Source organism: Pithys albifrons, chromosome 2, assembly GCF_047495875.1.
Source record: "Pithys albifrons albifrons isolate INPA30051 chromosome 2, PitAlb_v1, whole genome shotgun sequence".
Taxonomy (NCBI): domain Eukaryota; kingdom Metazoa; phylum Chordata; class Aves; order Passeriformes; family Thamnophilidae; genus Pithys; species Pithys albifrons.
The window spans coordinates 43,990,777-44,014,676 of NC_092459.1; the positions used below are offsets into that span (position 1 = coordinate 43,990,777).

A 23,900-nucleotide genomic window follows, 5' to 3' on the forward strand; every position below is an offset into this window, starting at 1 on the left:
TTCCCCCTTTTTTCCCCCTTTTTTCCCCCTTTTTTCCCCCTTTTTCCCCCTTTTTCCCCCTTTTTTCCTTTTTTTTTCTTTTTCAATATGGACCAAATCTACACTCCTGCAAACTTCAGTGTCAAACACTGAAGTTGATGCTCAAAAAATAGCCCTGTATGCGCAAACTTACACATGAGTTTCACATGTGGTGGAACACATTTCTGTGTGCACTTTTAACCTACCATTAAGCAGTTACCTATGCAGGTTGCCAAAACAAGCGTGAGCTATAAAGTTATTTGACTAGGAAAGGAAAAAGGGAGGGATATATATTGCTTGTAACTACAGTTCTTGTTTAAATTGCAGTTCTCTTCAAGGGTGGCTTGCTTGGTGTTACCTTAGGATTTAATTTGCTAGGGGAGATGGTAACTGATGAAAGAAGACGCATTCCTGCCTAGATGGCAGAAAGGAAACAATGTAAATGCTGATTAGAGATTGACTGACTGTCTTGGTCCAAACAGAGACAGGCAAACTGGCTTAGCTATACTTATGTTATAGGCATCTAATAGCAGTAGTAATTGGCAAGGGGGAAAACAATTTAAAATAAACAGGTATTTCAAAACTGATTTAGTTGTCCACAGTAATTACAGAACTCGCAGCACAGATGAAGTGATTATGGCAATCTTCATTTTTCAGGATTACAGGGTTTGCCGCATTGATTTGTATACAGAGCCTGAAGGGTTAGGAATTGTGACTTCCTTTTTTGATGACACTGAAGAAACAGGGGTGTTTGGCACCACTCAGAAGACTTGTTCTATTAAAGTGCATTGGGGAGTGTAAGTACGTAGTTCTGTATGAATGTGTAGTGCTATGAAAGGAATTTGTTTTAAACCATTGGTTACACCTGTCAGACATGTGAGCAGGCTATATTTATTCTAGTCCTATGTTTTGGTGGTATTTGTTGACAGTAGCATTAGAGCATCATTGTAATGCTTCGCTCTTGGAGAGGCTGACTTCATAGAATGTTTTGTTAGAGCTAATTTTTCTTCTGTTTGCATGTAGTAAATACCAAATAACCTCTGTGTATTTGTAGCAAAGGAATGAGTTGCTTTTTCTCTTTCAGGCAAACTTACCATGAGTGAGGATAGGGGATGAACTGTTATGATAAGATCACATTTCCTACTTTCTTCTAAACTTGAAATCAGTATACTAAAAGAAGAAAAAAATTTAAGTCCTTATGTTAAGAAAATAAGACTTAATACTTTGCAGAGTCCACACATGACGTTACTGTATTTCACAGTGCATTTTGATTCGTGGTTTTTTTGGTGATGTTTAGGACATGTATTATGCCACCTAAAAATATCTTGCCATATGAATTAGGAGAGTAATGTCATGAACCAGGCAAGCTTTTATGAGAAAGGAGACCTCTAAGGAACAATCCAGATGCTGTACTAATGATGATTTAATATACAAACTTGTAAGTTATTATGAAAGATACGCCTCAAAGTGGTACTGGTGGTACACAGGAGGCTGCTTTCAGAAAAAGTGAGACTGGCAACATGGGAACCGTTTTTGTGATGTTGGGTCCTGCCGAACAGTTGGTTGTTACCTGTTAGCCATGTTGTGTTTGGGCACTGATAGCACTTGCCTTGCTGCAAATGGTCTAATTACGAAAGACTGCCCAGCCCAAATCAAGTGTTACATACCCTTGCAAAGATGTATTCAAATATGTCACATGATATATGGAACATTTTAGTTGTTAGGCAAAGGGTATTTTATTTGATTAAAAACTTACACCTTGATTTCTGGGAAAAAAATGAAGCATTTCGGTATCTAGGCAAATTTTAAGATGTCCAAGTAGTTGGTTCTTTGACAGGAAGTTATTTTGGTGAACTGCAAGCTTATCCCAAACTGCATGTCTCTCAAGAGTAGTGAAATCAGATGTGTTATTTGAAGGTTGATTATTAATTCCCTTCATCCACTTCTCCACTCTATTCCTGTCTCTCATTTAAAAGCTATCTGTGAGTAGTAAAATTAAAATTTTTTTAAAAGGAGGCAGAGCCTGTGCACCTGTCTGACTTGTCTTTCTTTTGCATTTTTTGTACTAAATCCATGCAAACCTTTACAGTCTTAATATCTTGCTGTTGTGTTTGTATCCTTTGAGGGAAAGCAGACTATTTGCACCAGAAAGCCAAGCAGATTATTTTTCAACTGTCTTTCTCGGATATCTGTTCATTAGTCCAGTGTAGAAAGAAATCACTTGCATGAGAAATTCAGTAGATTGCTGCTGCTTTTTTGCATGTTGCAGGCTTTGGGATTTTGGGGGATTTTTTTGCCTTTAGTTTACAGGCATGGCAGTGTTCACTGTACTGGCTGTGAGAGAGGCTCTGGTTCTGAGTCACCTTGTCATGTGGGTGTGGTTGTATCTTCTTAAAAGTTTCCCAGTGTTCATGCTTAATTGCTGTTTGTTAAAAGCTGCCAACAAAACATGAGTCAATGCACCTTTATCTTCTGCCTGTACTCTTCCTTGGTCTTCCATAAGTTTCAATTCTTGGAGTGAAGTTAGAATCATAGAATCATTTAGGTTGGAAAAGACCTTTCAAGACAATCCATTCCAACCATTAACCCAGCATTGCCAAGTCCACCACTAAACCACGTCCCCAAATGCCGTACTACACATCTTTTAAATAGGTCCAGGGATGGTGATTACACCTCTCCTCTGGGCAGCCTGTTCCAACAACTGACAATCCTTTCAGTGAATAATTTTTTTCTAGTATCCAGTCTAAGCCTCCCGTGGTGCAACTTGTGGCCCTTTCCTCTTGTCCATTTACTTGTTACATGTGAGAAGAGACCAACCCCTACTTGGCTACAACCTCCTTTCAGGTCGTTTTAGAGAGAGAAAATGTCACTCCAGAGTCTCCATTTCTCCAGTCTAAACAGTCCCAGCCCTCTCAGCTGCTCATCATGATTTGTGTGCCAGACCCTTCACCAATTCTTTCTTGGCCATCTGGGCACACTGCTGGCTCAGGTTCAGCTGCTGTGGACCAGCACCCCCAGGTCCTTTTCCAGTCACGCTTTCCTCAGCCTGTAGCACTACAGGAGTTTGTTGTGAGCAAAGATCAGAAACCAGCACTTGGCCTTCCTGAACCTCATACAATTGGCCTTGGCCCATTGATCCAGCCTGTCATGTCCAGATCCCTCTGTAGAGCCTTTCTACTCTTGAGCAGATCAACACTCCCAACCAGCTTCTATTGTCTGCAAATTAGCTGAGGGAGGACTCAGTCCCCTCATCCAGATCATTGATATTAAGATATTAAACAGAAGTCACCCCAGTACTGAGCCCTGGGAAACCCACTTGTGACCAGCCACAAGCTGAGGGCTCACTGAACAGTGCGAATACAAGGCATACAATATATCAAGCATTCGGCTATAGACATTAATAGAACTAAAGCACCTTGTTTGTTTCTTGGGACTGGGTATCTGCAATGAAACTGTACCAACTTGTGTGAGTTTACATCAGGTTGGAATGTGTCTTTTAAGGATAATAGAGTGATGGATTATTTTAATACCTTTTTGGTATCATTGTCTTTATACATTATGATCCTCACATGATTAAAGGGTTGGCTGCATAAAGTGTTCCTGTTTATGTGTGTTTTGTACTGCTCCACATTGCACTGCTCAGAAATCAGTAAACTTAAATCGAAGAAATACTTTGACATCCTTATGCAGAGATGATTGTTTCCAGTAAGATTTTCTTGAAAAAGCTTTGAAAAACTACTCTTGCTGTCCCTATCAAGAATTCTGAAAGTTATGTCATTCAAAACAGATTTATTAGCAGACACAAACCCTACAGAAGTAGAATTCTAAGGAGTTGTCAGGTTTTTCCATGTATTAGTAAAAAATGTAAGTTTAGAATTTTTTACTGAATAGATTTTGTATCAAATCCAAGTCTGGGTTAGTGGAGATCTTTTAAGTTGTAAGTAACAGAATGGCCTTAAGCCTTGATATTTCAGTCTAAAACATGAGTTGCCTTCACATAAAACAGTCAAATCTTTAGTTGTTCATCATACTGGTTTGTTTTGGTTTTTTTTTTTTTTTTGCCTGTTCAAACAATATACATGATACTGGTGGTTCTTGCACAGGCACAGAAGTTTGTCAGTATGCCAGCTTGTAGTTCGCAATTTCAGTGGTAAAGAAACAAGGTACTGTTAAGAATACAATTATGTATTTTCTAAAGTAAGCATATTATTCGTTGTTTAGTGTTCAGAAATGTTCTGGAGTTTTTATGTTGTGTTTTTCTCCTGCCACCCCCTCTACAACTAGATGGCTAATTTACGAAGAACCTGGTTTCCAGGGAGTCCCTCTAATGTTGGAGCCTGGTGAATATCCTAATTTAGCATTCTGGGAGAAGAAGGAAGCCTACATTAGGTCCATGAGGCCCTTGAAAATGGTAAAATACTGTTACTACTTGCAAGTTAAATGACCTTTGTTTATGTGTTAGAAATAATTCATTAAGGTGGCTAGATATTTCAAGATTTACAAAAATGTAACTCTTTAACAAAACCCAGAATTTTTAGTTTATAAAATTCTTGAACTTTCAGCATTTGATTGCATCAAATTCTGCCATCAGTCTGCCTTCTTATTTTTGCTAGTGCTCTTCAAGGAAGATTTCATCTTAGTCCTGCCTTTTTGTAAAGAATTGATGACTCTTAGAGATACCTCTAAGTTGTCTAAGTATTTTTTTCTTTCTTTTTTTTTTTCTTTTACAGGGTGGTCGCAAGGTTGAATTCAGTGGAGAGCCAAAGGTAAAAGTCAGTATTTATTTGAGTATTCAAAGCTATTTTACAACACATGAACTGTGCAAACTACATATGGGTAGATAAGCATGTCTTGATTGTCCACCAGCTGTTGATGGCTTAGTGGCTAGTCCTTTTGTATATGACCACACCATGAAATTGCAATTTCTGTCAGGTTTATGTATCCATCACATACATATATGACAGTATTAACAACTATCTAGATAATGCAGATTGGTAATGAATATTACAGCCCCTGTGTTGCATCCCTAAAGGAAAGACGTCTTGTGGGGAATAGAGAGATCCCACTAGTTGGTTTCATCATCTTGCTTTTGCCCTATGTGCCCATGCAAAAGAAACTGACTATTGTCAGAATTTATCATGCTCTCTGCAACTTTTCTTTTACTTAATTTCCACTACAGGTAATCGTTTATGAGAAGCCTTTCTTTGAAGGGAAACATGTGGAAATAGAGTCAGAGATCTTTATGCTTGATGACAAGGAATCAGAAGAAAAGACAAGACTTCCACTTACATCAGTGGGATCCATGAAAGTACTAGGAGGAGTGTAAGTCTGGAAAAATGGTATTTCCCTTTCAGCTGATGTAGTAACTCCGTAGGCTGGAAATTGCAATGGACAAATTCTGTACCTGTTTATTTTATCAGTTTTCCTAGTTTTTGGGTTGAGGTATATGCCTGGGTTAAATTTGAAAACGTTCACAGTGAAAGAAAAATATCACACATCTGTATCCGCTGCATAAAAGCATGGAGTGGCAGTCATCCATTTTCACATGCAGCCTCTGTTGTTGTTGTATAGTTGGGTCGCTTATGAGAAGCCTGGGTTTGAAGGCCATCAGTACTTGCTGGAGGAAGGAGCGTATCGGGATTGGACAGATTGGGGTGGCTACGATGAGGAGTTGCAGTCCCTGCGACCAATTGTTGGCGTAAGTTCCAAGAACATGTTTTAGGCATTTCCTGTGTGCTCTGAGATGTTGTGGCATTTTCCTTATTGTGCTTCTCTTTGTTTTAACAGGACTTCACAAGCTCCCATATGATAATGTACAGTGAAAAAGACTTTGGATCAAAGGGTTCCAATATTAATGTGTTAGGAATTATTTCCAATTTGAAAGACACTGGATATGGGCTGAGGACACAGTCTATCAACGTGCTCAGTGGCGTGTAAGTGATATTTTTAATTGCTGTTTAATTTTAGATATGCTATTCTTTTCAGAATTTGATAGTATTTGCAGATATTTTTCAACACTCTGACTCTAATGTCTCTGTGGAGTCTTCAGATAAAATGTTTTACCCCAACTCCAGAATGTGCAGTTTTTGTGTATGTATACAGTAAATCAACAGTAAATCGTCTTCTCATGATAAGATGGTCCCAGGGAACATTGACTTAGTGATAGACAAAGTTGGAAAGTATGAGATGACTTATAATAGAATCAGCTGGGTTGGAAAAGACCTCTGGTATCATCAACTCCAACCTTTGATCCACTACCACCATGGTTACTAGACCATGGCACTAAGTGTAACATCCAGTCTTATCTTAAAAACCTCCAGGGATGGAGCATTCACCATTTCCCTGGGAGGCCATTCCAATGTCTGATCACCCTCTCCGTAAAGAATTTCTTCCTAATATCCAATCTCAACCTCCCCTGGCAGAGTTTAAGCCCATGCCCTCTTGTCATACTGATAGTTGCCTGGGAGAAGAGAGCAACCCCCACCTTTCAGGTAGTTGTAGAGAGGAAGAAATAGGTTTTTCTTTTGGCTATATTTGTTTTAAGCATTTCAACAGCAAAATTGTTATGGAAGTAAATTTTAGTTTCAAAACTAATTTTCAGGCTTCTTGCTTTTAACCACAGGCAGATTCCTTGCTCTTTCTCTCACTTGTGTGTAAAATGGAGATAACTCCTTCCATGCTCATTTATACATTCTGATATTAAGGAGAGTAACTGTTCTGAAAACTAGTGTTGCTTTTGCAGTGAATCCTATAGGTTAACAGTGGTATAGTGCCATGGCATTGTTTTTTTTATTGTTTGCTTGGGGTTTTTCTTTAACACAGTAGTTCCCCAAATTTTGTATTAGCCATGGCCTTTAACGAATCCAACTCTTTGTGCCACAAGTGCTAAAATATGCTGTTGATAAGGTGATAGACTTTGCTGTTGGATTTGTCTAGTACATCAACTGCAGATTGAGTTCTGCAGCCTTGCAGACTATATCACAGTATTTTGGAAATACAGACAAGTACTAGCAATCATGGCTGCAAATATACAAAATAAACTGAAATAGTAGAATTGACAGAGTATGAGATGTACTATCTGTCTCCCTGCCCAGTACGCCTGCAGGTGACTTGCTGAGAGCTCTGCTTACCCAGCCGCACCCTAAACCTTTCTGTGTGTTATCTGTGCAATAACTCTGCAAGTTTTGTCTGGATAAAGGTTGCAGAATCAAGCTTGGTGCATTCCAGAAGAATGCTTTTAATGTGTATATGAATATGATGTGACAGCAGGTTTTTTTCTGCCTGGTGACCTGTGAAGCCGCTGTGGTCTTTTGTCTTCTGTAATATGCAAGGGAGACTAATGGGAAGGAGTCACCTCAGAAGGCTGGGAAACAAATTGTGGGTTACCTATCATGCCCTTCGTGTAGTTGTTCTAGTGAATGTGCCTGTTGCAGCTGAGATAGAAATCATACTTGAGTTTGAGTATTCTAGTAATTAAGAGTGACTCTAATACTCTGATGGCAAAGGTGGCTAGGAGTCATTATGAACAACACTTGTCCCATGACTCTGCTACTGCTCCTGTAATCTCTCCTTGTAGTCTTTAAAAGATGTAATTTGTAGCAATAAGCTTTTTAAAAATTTAAATGCATTGTTCACAACAGGTGATTAGCACTCGGCTCTTAGTAGTCTTGTACGACCCTTTTCTTTCCAGAGAGGTTGGGAGTATTTGGAGTTTTTGTGGTGATGTTCTTACTAAATGTTAATGTGTCAGGAAGCTTGAATGATTCGTGTTAAGTCATGTTCTGTAATACAGTGTTTTATGTATTAACCATCTGTTCAGGTAGAAGATTTTTTTTATATCCTTCCAAGAAATCTGTCATAGAGCAGTGAATAATCCATTGAGCAATTTCCTGAGCTGTTTAGACTGTAATGCAGATGATGACATAGTGAACTGTGACAGATTCAGTAAAAACTTGTCATAATATTTCAAATTACCTTCCTAGTATCATATTGAAAGTACTTCATTAAAATAAAAAGTCGAAAACGTAAGAAGCTCTGAACCTTTCATTGCAATTTTTTAACTACAGATATCTGGGGGTAAGCAGTTAAAGCAGTAACAGATGATCTGTATTTCTCACATAATTAATCTGATTGCTCTGTAATTTAGAGGGTATATCAAAGAAAAGAAAGCCTGACACTGCAGTGCACAGATATTACTGAACAAGTTCTGAGCTCAATTGCAGCTCTAAACAGTATGCTGAAGACAGCCCAGCTCTGCATTTGGGGAGTGAATATTCCATTTTGGGGTAATTGAGCACTAGCTGCATTAAAATTTTCAGCTATTCTGTTTCTAAAGTATGTTTCTAAGCAGTAATTTAATGTCTTTGCTAAATCCATTGTAAAGACAGCTTGAAAAACATATCCTAAGGTGATGAGTATTGATTTCTTTAAAAATGAAAATGTTTTGCTCTTGATCATTCTTCAGAGACTGGCCAAACATAAAATCCAAACATTACTTTTCCGCCATTAGGGAGGGAGAAAGTAATCCAGACTGCTTGCAAATAGAAGAGGCCTTTCTTCTTTCAAGTAGGGTTTGTTCTTTACTTCTAAATTCGCAGAATGTGAAGTGGTGGAAAATGGAAGTGTTTACTAGCAACAGGTAATACCCTTTACAAGTTCAAGCAAGTCCTAAACCAACTGCTGTGCTATTTTCATTTCCCCTCTGCTTAAAAATTCTTCAAGCTTATTTTTAACAGTGATCAAAATCACAGGAACTGCATGTTTGAAATGTGCCTTTTCTTTATCCATAAACACACCAAACTTTTGCCAGAACTCCTGAAGAAACCTCTGTCTTTTAGTTGATTCTTCTAGCACTTACTGGAAGAACTTTTCTGGATTTTTTTTTTCATGTAAGCATTTGCTTACTGTGATTCTGTAATCAGCCTGGGTTTCCCCTAGTTATCAAGTAATTAGGCCACAGTGTAGATTTGGCTGCTTCTAAAGTACCTATGGATGGTGATATTAAGGAAATAATTAGATGTTGAGTAGTTCATATACCAGAAGAAATCAGAAAATAGTAAATTTAATCTAGATGCAGTCAGGAAGGTAACATGGGTGAAACTAAAGAGCCACAAAGTACAAAAACAAACCTCCCCTGGGGGCTGAAAAGGGCAAGAGACCTTCAAACAAAGCTGCCACTTCTCCCTATCTCTGAACATATATTTGGCAAAAACCTTAGAAGGAGTCACAAAATGAAAGTTTGCAGGTCTCTGGGATACTAGGAATCAGTCCCAAAGGGTCATGATGAACCTGTTTCCTCTCTTTCCTATAAATAAAATTTTATTACCTCATCCTCTCTGTTAATCATGCTACTGATCTGCAAGTGCCAGTTAACTTTCTGGCCCCCTAACCCATTAAAGTTAGACAAGATGAATACTGGGCTAGCCATGGGCAAAGCTGATTTTTAGTGAATTACCTATGTCTGGATTATTTTCTTGGCTATTCTTCCAGACCTGTTGGAGCTGCACTTCCTTGATGTCATATGTAGAGAGAATTGGAGCAAGATGCCCTGTGTGTAATAGTTCTAACAGTAAATAAACAAAGCTTTACACTACATCTCTGGTTTCAAGGGTAGGGATGGTGCAGAGAAGTGAAGGTCTCCAGCACCATCCTGCCAGAAACGTAGAATGAAGCTGTTGCTCAGCCTCACTAATGCAATCTGTAGGGCTGGGGGTTATAAAATCTGTTGTGTTAGGAGAACTTGCTCCCTGTGGGGCAGGACGGCTGTTGCCATACTGCCGAGCAGTACTTCAGTTTTTGTTGTGCCTGGCAGCTGGAATGTTGCTCGCTTGCTCAGATATGGAGGCAGTGTCTTGCTCTCCAGGCCTTTCTGTTAAGTCAGAAGTTGAATTAAGGCAGTGCTGCTTCCTAGGGATAGTCTTGAGGTCTGACAGGTTTAGCTGGAACCGAATTCAACTGCCTGTCCTTGATGTTGTTATTACTACTTTCAGCAGCTTCTATGGGCTTCTGAATCAAGTGGAAAAGTATAAGTATTTCACCATTAAGCCCTGGCTCTGGAAACATTGTAACTGCATAGGCTGACTTCATGGAAGAGTGGTACTTAGTGATTTAAATGCCATTTATTTCAATGTAAACATGTACGGGTCATATTTGTTGATTACTTTGCATTCAAGCTTCTTTTTAGACAGGGAAAACTAAATATCTAGAGATATCTTGCTATCAAGAGATTTTTAGGAGGCATCTGGTATGTTTTATGATTCAATTAATATCAGAAATACTTGCTTTCATAGATGTCAATCAAGTTAAACTGTAGTGCAGTATAGTTGTACCCTGGCATCTGTGCATTGAAAAATCTAATGAATGTCTACGAAAGGAATTATTTAAGGAAACCTCATTTTCACTGCTTTTGGTAGATGCGGTATACAAGTATAGACATACCTCAGACATTTGAACTGTCTGCTCAATTTATTGTACATACCAATGTCTTTTTGATTAATTACTTTGAGGTGATTTTGAAATGGGCCTTGAAATATGCCATAAGCAATTAGTGCGTAACAAGTTTAGAATAATTGATTATATCTGAGGCAAACCAAGAGATGTGAATAGAGATATATATGAATCATTATTTGAGTATTTGCCATGGAGAAGAAATACAAAGTTCGTACTCTTGGCACATATATGTTGATGCAGCTTTTTTTCAGTTTGAGGTTATCCCACTTCTTACATCTGCAGAGATTTTGGCATTTGTACTTATTCTAAGTTTGCAGTTTAGTAGAATCCATTTGTTCAACACACATAGATCATTTTATGGTGAATTTAGATGGTGAGAGTTATTTTCCACTGCAGCTTATATCATTTTACTGCTTTATGATGTGACTTTTTTTGTTAAGTGTTGAAACTTAGTAAGTTTCTGAAGCCACTGAAAGTGGGTTTTGCCGTAACCCAGCATATGCTCATTATGCACCCCATGGGTTAAAATTCAAAGTTGGGTGACTATGTGTAGATGATTTTCTTGTAGAATCAGGAACCAGCAAGGTGTCCTGATCCCTGCATAAATATAATCAATGAAATTCAGCTGCCACTGTGGCCTGTTCTCATATGGGCACTCAAAAAATAACCCATCAGAAAAGAGTCAAAATGTAATTATGGGAAAGTTTGGGAAGTCTAGCAGTGAAGGGCAAGATAAGTTATGCAGGTAATCACAAAATCAAAGGTACTACTGATTGAGGGAGTGCGCAGGCTGGATGTTCAGTATGGAACCAGGGTTAGAAGAATGCCATAGTAAAAGCTCTTACTGAATGTAGTAGACTATGTATAGAAAGGGTAACTAGTAGCAGATACTTGTAACTGGACCTAAAGCACTGCAGGGGTAATTGAACATTGGAGAGAAATGTGTAGTGATTTGGTTGCTTTTCAAGTGTGTATCATCTCAAAAGTTGAATGTCTTTCATAAAAGGCATATTCTGACTGAGACAAAGTTATGGGCTTGATGCAGAACTCTGACTTTGAGGCCTGTGTCAGGCATGAGATCTGACTAAGTAGTCATAATAATGTCTTTGAATTTAAATACATTAATCTGGTCAAATTCGTGATAGTTTTGATGCTTAACTTTCAAGCATGTTCTTTCTGCTGATGTCTTTGATGCCTAGCAGGGAACAGCCTGCTCTCATTGGCAGGTATGTCTATTTGTCAATTGTTGCAGTTGAGCTTTCTGTTGGGGCGTATTCTGTTTTCTGTCCTTTTTTTTTTTTTAAGAAAAATTTGATCTAGGTAAAATAATAGAATTCTAAAACATCTCAAAATACTCTTACTGGAGATACCTTTTAGAATATTTAGCAGATGATGTATTTGAACTTGTGGTCTGCTTTAGCTAATTTACTCTCTTTTGTATTGACACACTGGAAGTAAAATTTGCATAGGGTTTGCAATATCAGATACACTGGTTTGTTTAGGGTTTTAATAGCATCACAATTTGGCACTTCGGACGTTTTTTTATTTGTTCTTACATTAAGACAATAATGAATATACATATACTTATTTTGGAAAAGTGTGACTTCTACCCATCACTCTCCTCTTTTTTCTCTTTTAGGTGGGTGGCTTATGAGAATCCTGAGTTTACAGGGGAGCAGTATATACTGGCTAAAGGACTGTATCCCAGCATTGAGGCATGGGGGGGAAAGAATTGCAAAATATCTTCAGTTCAACCCATCATCATGGTAAGGACCTAATTTTATACTTGTTTTGCAAGTTTCTCTGAAGTATTTGGAACTATACTTTTTCTATCAAATTCAGTTTATTTACATTCTTTAGAAAATAATTAATAGTAAACTTTCAGTTACTTTATCACTGCTGAAAATATTTTTCCCTTTTTTTCCCTCAAAACTGTTGCAGGATTTTGTTGGAAGTGTAAGGGGTAAAGTCAAGGTAAGATACTTGTCTAAGTGCATGAAACTTACTGTATAGTGTCTGTAACGTGTAAAGAAAGAAATGGCTTTTTGTCCAGTATAACACCCATGTATTTGCATAGATAGCTACTAGTCGGGCAAAGAGTGAGAACTGCAGGTCAAGGAAGGGTGCTTTCCAAACCTCTTGAGGAAGGCATTAAGAGCCAAGGAAGGTGGGATTTAATACACAATTGCCGTCAGAACTTCCTTAGGGCACTGGCAATGTCTTGGTTCAGCCAGTGAGACCTTTGGGGTTATCAGTTGTTGTTTTGATGAGCTGGAGCCTGCAGCCCTTTGTACAGAGGTGCAGCTTCCTGGGATCTGTTGCTGAGGTGAGGGTTCTCTGCTAGATAGATGATACAGTTGTGTTCATGATACAGTTGTGACTTAACTCCTTTTGGACCTATTTCTTTGGTTAACAGTTCTGCTAATGATGGCTGCAGTTCAAGGGAGTCTTGTTCACTCACAAATACTGTTGAGTTGATGCCATCATAGTTAATAACTTAAGGAAATGACAGGGAGAACTTGTCTGTTCAGTGAGTTAACATATTTCTACACTGGACTGTCTCCTATGTGAAAGTAGTAATATGTAGTTTTGACTGTGAAGCTAATCCTTTCTTAATTCTGAACCTTTTCAGGTTTGTCCCCACACAAAATTATTTTATTTTCATTTCAGTCAAAATGCAGAGTGTATCATGGAACTGAAAACCAGGGAGAAATGTTATTAGCTGACTTGTTTGGCAGTCTTCATTAGCAGCATGCCTCACTGGAATTTCCTGAAAGAGACAATATATTAAATATGGGGAATAAAACTCTCAAGGCTGCTTATTTTCAACTATGTGCATGAAAAATTATTTGCATCTATGTATTCTGTGCCTGTTAAGACCCTATCCTAAGGAAGACCTTATCCTAAGGAAGCAAAGAAGTAATGGCTTGCAGTCAATATTTTGCACCCATCATCAGCTTGTTCTTTGGAGAACGCTGTACGTGCCCACACTTGTATCTCTATTACGAATGAATAAAGCTGGTAGGCATGTGATAATGTGAATGACTTCTGTGTGATCATGGTTAATTATTCTCTAGCCAAATTAGCAAGTATGCTGTTTACAATTTTTTTTTTGTAACAAGGACAAAAGACCGGGTGATGTATCCTCTCTTATCCTCTGAGCAAAGAAAGAATCAACATGACTGTATCAATAGCAGTTAACAGGCACATAAAGCCTATCTATCCTGGGAATATATACCATGCCTGCTGGCATGCTGTCTGAGTACTTTGCCAAGATTATGCACCACTTACATTCTGAGAGGCAGAGTTTTCATTTACTGCGAAGAGTATGTATTTTGGAGATTAATTGGATTTACAATGTAAAAGAAAACTTTTTTTTATGGCCACCTACTGAATGTGTGCCTATCCTGGCCATTCTGTGGGAATTTAAGTCTTTTCCAGCAGATACACCGAGGAGCTTCATTAGTGTTATAATTATTTTGTTTGTTACTGAGTGATTTACAGCCAGGAGTAATTTTTAGAATTGTTACCTTGCTGTCTTGAACAAGGATTGCACCACTAAAGAGGTAACAAAAAATATATGTAACTGAGGAGGTCTGGGTGTTTCAAGTATGTTTTAATCTAATTATAGAAGTAGTGGTAGAGACATTACTGAAGACAGAAGAATGAATTGTTTTTAAATATGTTTATAACTTTTTAAAGGTCCAGTTATTTTCAGAGCCTGAATTCAAGGGTAACTGCCAAATATTTGAAAAAAACACAAGATGTATTGATTCATTTGCTGTGAAGTCTTCAAAAATTTTAGACGGCAGGTAAGTTATATTGAATGAATACTACGAAATCGCTAAGATAGTATAAGTTTTAGAAAAGCAACCAGCTTTCTAACACTGAAGTGGTTTCATATATGGGGAGTTACAGAGAGCCATGCTTTGGAGTTTGCACGTCAATCTTTCAGGACAAGACATTGTAAATAATATTCCTGCCTTTTACTTGCACAGATGTCTTAACAGGCACTTTCTTCTCCTTCTTCTGGCAGCTGCATAGTGTATGACCAGGAAGAGTTCTCTGGCAACCAGTATGTGTTAGAAGAAGGAATCTATCCTGATCTGATGGCAATGGGTTGTTCACCCCAGACAGTTCTAAAATCTTTACGGATTATAAATATTGTAAGTAATAAAGCTATAAGAAATATTGTAAAGTAAAGGTGAATACAGTGGCAATTCTGACACCTACATTTTTCTAGGGCACGCAGACAACAGAGGAGGGTTGGGATTTTTTGCTGGTTTTGGTTGGATTTTTTTAATGTGCAATAGCAGCTAAATGTCCTAGCTGCAGTCAGTCAGGTTGTTTTTGTCCTCTGTGCTGTTTTGTAAAGAAGACATCACAGAAGCAGCTGCCTGGGATCCTTGTTCTTAATAATGGCTTATAAATGTGTCAGAAAGACTTTATTTCCTAGTAGGAAAGACCACTTGGACTGGGTTCAGAAAGTGGTAGAACGGTGTGAAGAAGTATCTGTACTGTGCACCTTGTTTTTGATGCATATTTAAAAAGCAAATGTAACTAAGCAATTTTGCATGAAATACATGTAAATATAAAACACTGTTGGTTTCATTAGGGAAATGCAATTTGAGATAAACATAAAATAATGCATACTTCTAGATAAAGTAAAGAAACACCTAATGCCATTTGGCAAAATTAGGCAGTGTTGTTGTGTGTGGTGGATACAAACTAAACTACATTTACATATTTTGTAACTCATCAGTGGTGAGGAATGCATTTGCTCAAGCCTATAAGCAATCATTATGATGGATCATTATGGAATCTGCAAGTATCTTTTAAGATCAAAGTAATTACTAGCAAAATGTGGTTAAGATTCCAGGAACTTACAGCAATACAGAGATGGTACTCATTTTAAAAAAGGAGGAGTTCACTGTGGAATTTGGCAACTTTATTGCACTCCACTGTAATTTTGGTAACCTGTCCCTGTAGCAGTTGACCAAGAAGAACTAAAATGTGTCATTCTCTTTTATGCCTCAAGTATTGTGATGTACCCTGTAAACAAACATCTGCATCAAGTATGTCTGCCTTCTGAACTCTGGCTGTCTAGCAGACAGATCCCATTAAAAACAATAGAATTGTTTCTAGCCAAGCTTGGTGGGTGATTGCCATGAATTAAAATAGGCTCTTCTGTACCTGTCAGGAGTTCTTGGGTTTAAAATGTTTGTTTTAGGCTGGATGAACCAGCTTACTTTTGAAAGACTTATTATTTGTGACAGAGACTGTTGTCTTAAAACAGCCTAATGCCAGTTTTGTGCCTCTTTTAAGTTCTCTCTACTTGTGAAACTTGTTCTAGTCCTGCAGTTTATCACACTTGAGACAGTGGCACAGAGCTGCATCTGTCTGCAAATCATGTGCTGCTGCTTCCTTCTTCATAGGCTTCCTAGCTGCAGAGAAAAGGAAGATGGGTTGCTTTGCTCAGTGATCTATTAGCAAACCAGAACAGAAAGTTTAAGTAGTTAGACAGAAATGATCATATTGTTCATTTTGATGATTTTCCAAAAGCTTGAAACTTACTCTTCTAGCTGCTGGTTTCACCTTGTCAGACTTATTTTGGAACTGATTTTATGGCAGTGCCAATCTTAATTTCTTCCCACCATCTTTCCTTTCTGTAACTTTCCTCATGATTTTTCTGTGGCATTTCTAAATAAGAAGCACCTTTGCTATTTTATTATGTCACATTACTATACTTACCTTGATAAACTCCCTTTTGCGGGGATCCATTTATAAAGGACCATTAAAAAAAAAGAAATTAAAGAGATATTTGATAAACTTGTAAGTTAAAAGGGCTTTTGTTTATAAACTCAAGGTTTTGGGGGAGTTTATGCCACTGTATCTTTGCTTGGTTGTGCTTGCTTTGCATGCTCCACATGGTTGTGCTGCAGGTAGAAAATTGCATTTTTCCTTCTTGAATTTGGGACGTGTTCTTTTTCCTGAACATCCTATAAAACAACTGTGTACATGGTTTATGCTTGAACAATCATGCTGAAAATACTTTTTAATGAGCAACTCTGGATATAGAGGAACAGCAGCTTCATACAGTGCAGTATGTGGGAAGTATTGAAAGAAAAATTCATGAGCTGAACTTGTACTTCTCTCTGTGGGGAACACTTCATATAACAGTGTTGCTGCTGAATCTAAGGAATGCCCAGAGTGTAGGGGGTGGCAGAAGATGAGAGGATTTCCTTTTCTGTCTCTGTTTTCTTTGCAAGTAGATTATCATCATAGAATCACAGAATCGATTGGGTTGGAAAAGACCTCCGAGATCATCAACCCTTGGTCCAACCCCAGTCCCTTTACTAGATCATGGCACTCAGTGCCACATCCAATCTCAGTTTAAAAACCTCCAGGGATGGGGAATCTACCGCCTCTCTGGGCAGGCCATTCCAATGCCTGATTACTCTCTCTGTAAAGAATTTTTTTCTGATAGCCAACTTATCATGGTGTGCCTGTTCCTGTTGGGCTCTTTACCTGTGGTGATGCGTGACAGTCTAACCAGTGTTAACCTTTCACACTCAGTGGTGAGGATGAACATAGCCTGCTTTTGGAGTAAGCTGAAAGGCCTCACCTGGCATTTTCAACAGCCTAGCAGCATGTGATCCATCAGAAAGCACAGCTCAGCTGCTGTCTGATAACCCCAACTGCTGTTCATGAGCATCACCACTATCTGCGATACTGTCATCTAAGCCCTTAAACATCTAAGGAAGATTAAAGAGGAATTTAAGCCCTGTCTGGAAATTGCTAGAGGTGAGGTCTTGCCTAACAAAGTCACATGAAAGCATGCATATATGAGCTGCCACCTATGTATGGAGCCAGCTCTGCCTTGGAGGGCCTGTTTCCATGCCTGAGGCCAGATGGGAGTCTGTCGAGACTTTGCGTCATGTCAGGCGTTCCCAATCCAGAAGGAAGGAACTCTTCTGGCTGTGGCATTGCTTTTATGCAGTTGTTGCTGGAAGACTTGTGAGAAAGGGAGTGGCAGTGTCATTTCTGCCTATGAGTGTACACTGTAACACCAGGGCACTCAGGCTTGACCCTGAGGGATCTCAAACTGTACCTCCCAGTTTCCACAGGAAGGACTTAATTGTGAGAAGTTATGTCCAGTCCACTACAGATACCTTGCCCCACAGTAAAGAGTCCTAGGTTTGTTACCCAGAAGACATTTAAATTGGATTCAGTGATGCAGGGAGCTTCTGTGGGCAGAATCCCTTTGAAACCAGAAGCATTTGGACAGAGGGGGAGGAGAATCATTTCCCCACTGCAATTTGGAGGATTCAGATGGTACAGTTTTCACTTATCATGAACTTCACCTCAGAAGTATGAATCTTGAAGCTTTTGTCTAGTCAGAGATTGATGTTGCCAAAACATACTGTAAAATTTAAAAATGAAAGTGGTAAGTGATAAGCAGTGCTGACAAGGCTGTCGTATTTGAAGGAGTAGAAATAAATATTATCTTATCATGTGTTCAGGTCTTAAGATGAAAGTTCCTACAATGAGTTGGATTTAGTGCAGTGGAAGAGGAATGTGGCATTAAAATGTATTTTAAAACATACTTAAAGATATTATGCAAGAATCAACCACAGAGATATTTGTGTATCCCTTAAGATAAGGAATTTTTATGTCCCATGCAAGAAGATCCCATGTGTGTTTTGAGTAACAGGTTTTTATGACCTAAAATTTCTTTTAAGTAACTGATTGCAGAGCAAAAACATTCACAGTCTTTGGTCTTAAATAATCGAGAAGAAACCTCTGAAATAAAATGGCTATGTAGAGGAATGATGTTCACAGTCACCATATGGAGTTCTAACATCCTATAAAAGTGCTCATCTTCCTTTTGCAGGAGCTGTCTGAGCCCTGCATAGCTCTTTTTGAAAAGATGGGTTTCCAAGGAAAGAAAATCGAATTCGGTACAGAAGTTTTAAATCTTCAGTTCCTGGGATACAGTCCTCGAATAGCTTCAGTTCAAGTCCTTGGTGGCATGTAAGTTTAAAATGATTTTTTGATTCTTTAGAATGATGTACTTATTCAACGGAAACATTACAGGTGTTAGGAACCAAGGAATGCAAAATTAGAATATCGTAATGTGTGTAGTGCATTAATGCAGTTTCTTCTTACAGAGCATTTTCCTGTTTCAACAGTGTTTTCACTGACTGGTGTCCTGTGCTAAAGTTGAAACGAATTTGAATAAAACTCAAAAGGAAGCTGGTGTCTTCTCTCGTCATATTATAAAAGTCAGCTTGTATAGCATCCTTAAAACCAACTTCCATGCTCTTGGTTTAGGTCTTAGTCATAAAAAAATCAATCAGTTTGTGATCTGTGTCATGTCATAAGTTCAAAATGTTTTAATAAGTCTTCACATTCATCCTTCAGGCTTGTTATGAACACAGTGTTACAATCAGATCATGATCTGGCCCCTTTTGGCATTAGTTATACTTCCTTTTACTTCAGGAATTGGAAGAGACTTGGATGTAAATCTAGCACTTAAATTTGTTAGCTGTTTTTAAGCAGTTGTATTCTCTAAATGTACTCTTGAAGATCATGTGAAAAAAAAAAAGTAGTCTGTGATGAAGTTTAAAAGCCCTTTGGAAGTATTTTTAAAACTACTGTGCTATCTTCTAGGATTCCAGCGGATCTGCTAAATTTCTCTTCTTGTTTTTCCCTTGTTGTTAATAGCCTCTACCTCTAAGATACTTGCCCCAAGTGTATGTTTTGGGGTTTTTCCTAACTTTTGAAGAATGTGACCTTTTTTTTAATGATAGATCCATGTTACTGCTTTGCACTTAAATGTATTGCTTTGAAGAAGTAAATTTCCAAGGAATGTGCTAGAGACATGCTGTTGGAAAGCTTAAGACTGCCCTCAAGTGGATAGCTAATACCAGATCTGTAGAGCAAACCATTTCCTCATCTGGATAAGCTGGTCAAAGGGGTTTTTTAGCACATTGAACTGAACTTTGAAACAAAGGTTATAGGAAAAGGTATATGTTCCATATTCTGAAGCCTCCTTAGATTTCAGTACCTTTCACCCTAACCACAATATAGTTGATTCTCACTTTCCATAACACGAAGTCAAACATTGAATTAGTTCTTTGCCAATAACATGGTTACCATGATTCCAGGTCATGGAGTCGTGAATTGTTTCCTGTCCAATGCATCTATGTGGTTTTTCTGGTGCATCACTGGAAATGTTCAGAATATGATATGAAAATTCTCATTTCATTATAGCAGTGTGAGCTACTGAAGTGTGTCAAAATATAGGGTATACCATTTCTTTGCCCCTACTGCCTCCCTTATTGAAGGGGGGTTTCATCTTCTCATCCTTTGCTAAGAGACCTCCACTTAACATTCTCTGAATTTCTTATCTGGCACAGATATGTATTAGGCTGTGAAAAAACACCAACATTAAGGTGAGAGTGTTCTAGATACAGATGTCTGCTGACAAATCAGTCAGAGGAAGGAGGTAACAGGAAAATGTGCATACTGAGCATTCATGTACTCAAAAACCCATGGTTGTTTGACAGTCCCACCAAATCAGTGTGAGAAAACTCTACAAATTGCACTGTATTGCAGCCTGCTTTGAAGCCTAGTTGTAATTCACTGCCTGTGCCAATAGCAGAGAATCAGAAGTTGAGTTCTGACAGATTACACTCAGTGTGTGATTTTAAGTGTGGCTGGATGTGTGTTAGGCAATGCTAAACAGAGTTTTTTTTATATACACTCTTGCTCTCTCTCTGTCTCTTCCCTGCTGCCCTTTCAGGTATTTTGAAAGAACAAAGGTGTTCTGAAATAAAATCTCAATCAAAACACCCGAGAGAACTTCACCCTCTTGCAGTTTCCAGTATTTGCCTATTGCAGTTTGCGTCCACAGCAGTTCTTTCCCATGTGCAGCAGTCTCTCCCATGTGCAGCAGTCTCTCCCATGTGCAGATTTAGATACATAAAACTTTAGGTTCTGCACCTGCAGCAATTGAGCAAATACAGCACATGCAGCATACAGACCTGTGCTCCTTGAGGAGTCATAGTGCCTCCTGAAAATCGATGGTATTTAAAAGTTTGGTTTGCCCAAGAAAATGCTTTGTTTCATTCAGCTTGGAATTTTTAAATAATAGGACTTTAAAATTTGAACTCTGGTGTACTCATCTTAATGTGGTTGATCTAAATCAGGTCATGATTTTATTGGGTTTTTAAGGCCTCTTACAAAGAAGGTCATTGACTTTCCAAGGCTAAACCCTACTACTTTGTGGGACAGATCTCTATTAAACCTATTTATTGTTTTCAAAGAAGGATTTGGCAGTAAAAATATTCTCTTTTTTTCCCTCATAGATGGGTAATTTATGAACATAGCAATTACAGGGGGCGTCAGATGTTATTAACACCGAGTGAAATTCCAGACTGGTATAAAGCAAGTGGCTATTGTCAGATAGGTTCTCTGAGACCTCTACTGCAGGTAAGTAGGCTTTGACATGAACTTATAAAGTACTAATTTGTATTTGGTAATGGGGTTGGGGAGATATTATACAGTTGAAAGCAGTGTTACAGCATTGATGCATGTCACAAGCTTCAGTAATGGCAATTGTGTAAAGAAATCACTCTACAGTTTCACTTATAATCAAAGCTATTTGGTTATGCTACATGGCTTTACAGTTATACTGCTTAAACTGTTCATTAAGCATACTTTAAACCAAAGTATAGAAGACAGCGTATAAGGATTAATTAAGGATTAACAAATAATGGCTATAACTACTATATATGAATTATTTTGTTTCATAACTAGCACCCAAGTTGTTACTGGCATATTGTCTGTACTATCTGCATTATTTTTTGAACAACAAGAAAATCGGTCAAAAAAAGGTACTTCAATTAGTAGTGATTTTGTGTTGATTTAGGAGTGAGTGTCCCTCCCTGCTTATTACTTGGCAGAATAATTTGCAAATCTAATGCAGAATTTATTCTTGTGGTACCCTTTTCATTTTGTTCTCTAAATAAGGACCATGTGGTTTTGTCCTGAGAGTTTTAACATCTGAGGTTCTTGCTGAGTCATATTTTATTGAGGAAACTTTTTCTAATGCACAGATCACTTGTACCTTCAACCAACTATATTTGCTTGCTCTCATTGTGTTGTCTTTGTGTAGCCTTAAGTAGAGTTAGGAATAATGCACTTTGACTGCCCTGCTGAGAGCTTGTCTAAACAGAAATGTAAATTAACACGCCACAGCATGAATGTGCAGTGCAGTACTTGCTGCCAGTGAAATAAGCAGCTTTGCACAAGTGCACCCTTAATGAAAGCTAAGAGCATCTATACAAGGAGGTAGCAGAGAGAAGTTAGTGCTGCTCTGAATTAAAAATTCTTAGTTTTCCACTGTGTGCTGATTTCAGTGCATGGGAAAGCTTAGAACTTTCCATGCAGAATAGTGAGTTTGCAAAGCATGTCTTGTCCAAGATGTTTTTGGGCTTTTTAATTAAATTCTCTCAAATAAAATAGTTAATCTTTCTGAGAGAAAGAGGGTGGCATAGGGTTCAGCACTGACAGTAATTGCTCTGAAGTTAATCAAGAGCAGGACGTGTTCTCTGTGGTTAAAGAGTTCTTTTGTTTTCTGCAGAAACGTGTGTACTTCAGGCTTCGAAACAAGGAAACAGGAAAGTTCATGTCAGCTGATGGAAACTTAGATAATCTAAATCTTCTCAGAATACAGGTTACAGAAGATACAGACTCAGATGATCAAATCTGGGTTTATCAGGATGGATTCATTAGGTGCCGGGTAAGGTTCAAGCTGAATGTGCATTTTCTCTTTTCCTCTCTAATAGTAGGGCTTTCTGAATTTAATTCCTACTGCATCATCTTATTTTGTAGGCATATTCTGTTTCAGCTGTAATATAATCTTGCAGAAGGGAGTTGTTTTTAGTGGGGTTTTGGTTGACACTAACTAGTTGTATGGGGTTTTTTATATATATATTTGAAATTTTGAGAGATTATAGTTAGGATTTATTGTCTTCTAAAGAATAGTAGCCTCAGAAATACAATCAACACCAGAAGATCATTGTCTTGCACTTCATGAGCTCCTTCTATGTTCATGCCCCTCTGTCTCCTCAGTTGAAAATATCACGAAAGTGTCAAAGCAGGAGAAATCTTTTAAAATACAGACCCTTCCTGGTAATGTTTTGAACTCTGCATACCTTGTGGTAGGTCAATTAGTGTAATGTAGGTTATATCCTCTTTTGCATTCAGGCAGGCTTAAAGATAAAATCCTACTCTTTGGGGTTTGGGTGGTTTTTTGTTTGTGTGGGTTGGGTTGGGTTTCTGTGGGAGTTTTTTGTTTCTTGGGTTTTTTTGTTTGTTTTCTGGTTATCCCTGCATTTGTCAAATTCATCCCTTTTCCTTTCCTTTGTACAAGTTTCCAAATGAAGCCTTACTTTTCTCACAGTCCATAAAACTAATCATGTGCAAATTGTCATTGAGGTGAGCAGAAGTATGTACAGTTCATACAATGTTTAAGCATGAAAAGTCTTAGGTAGGGATGCCAGCCAAAAGAAAATTAAGTTACTTTAATGCTGTTAAATAGCTGGACTGCAAAGAATCATGTGAACATTTTCTATAGGATTGTATAACTTCAAAGGATCCATTTATAACTATGTCATCTATGCTGGAGGGAAGAATCTTGCTGTTAATAAGCTAAGGCATTGTTCAGACATGTTTACAGGACATATGCAGTTGTAAAAGGGATTTATGCAGACAGCAAAATGATGCAAAGTAAGCTAAAAGCTTTAATATCACATACAAAAGACTTCTCTTTTGATGGTGCTTCTCAAACATGTCACTGAAAGTATTCATATTGAGACAGTGTGGTATTATATGGCTTTAGATAAATGCTCCTGGTTTTTGTCTTAAAATCTTACAGACCTCTGCCATCTTTCTGTTGGATCTACTTTGCACAAAACAAAAATAGTTTTTCACCACACAGTAAAAAGAAAATTGAGCTCCTGGGTGGGTAGGTACAGGCATGTAGGCAGACACAGGTGACTGAAGAACTTGCACCTTTCTTCCTGTAAGCTTGGGTCATCTCACAGACTGAGTCACAGTACCTTGAGGTATGCCTGAGGTTTTCAAGGGAGGGCTGTTTTAAGTTCATGGGATAACCAGGAAGGTCATTCTGCTCATTTTGTCAGAAACAGATATGAATAGCAGGTGCAAATTCAGGTCTCCTCACTCTTCATATGTTTCTTGGAGGTGGATGAACTATGGGCCTAGTGGACCTAATTTGTCAGACTGGAGTCTTCCCAGTCTCACTAGAGAATGATTTAGATACAGAATTTAGATACAGATGAGAATTTCAGAACTGCAGAATTAAATTGACTTACTTGAATTCTAGGTTATGAGTCAGAAGT

The 23,900-nt window shown here is 38.2% G+C and overlaps 1 protein-coding gene across 4 annotated transcripts in view; it reads left to right on the forward strand.

Annotated features, from left to right (window-relative positions):
- Positions 1-23,900, forward strand: part of CRYBG1 (crystallin beta-gamma domain containing 1) — a 97,063-nt gene that overhangs the window by 66,766 nt on the left and 6,397 nt on the right. For 3 of the 4 annotated variants that reach the window (XM_071548838.1, XM_071548839.1, XM_071548841.1), the window contains 13 exons: positions 676-815; positions 4,303-4,429; positions 4,749-4,784; positions 5,198-5,340; positions 5,590-5,716; positions 5,806-5,951; positions 12,107-12,233; positions 12,409-12,441; positions 14,170-14,279; positions 14,504-14,633; positions 18,362-18,501; positions 20,841-20,964; positions 22,118-22,276. In XM_071548838.1, coding sequence (XP_071404939.1) covers positions 676-815; positions 4,303-4,429; positions 4,749-4,784; positions 5,198-5,340; positions 5,590-5,716; positions 5,806-5,951; positions 12,107-12,233; positions 12,409-12,441; positions 14,170-14,279; positions 14,504-14,633; positions 18,362-18,501; positions 20,841-20,964; positions 22,118-22,276 — 1,542 coding nt within the window. The other variant, XM_071548840.1, reaches the window with a different exon arrangement.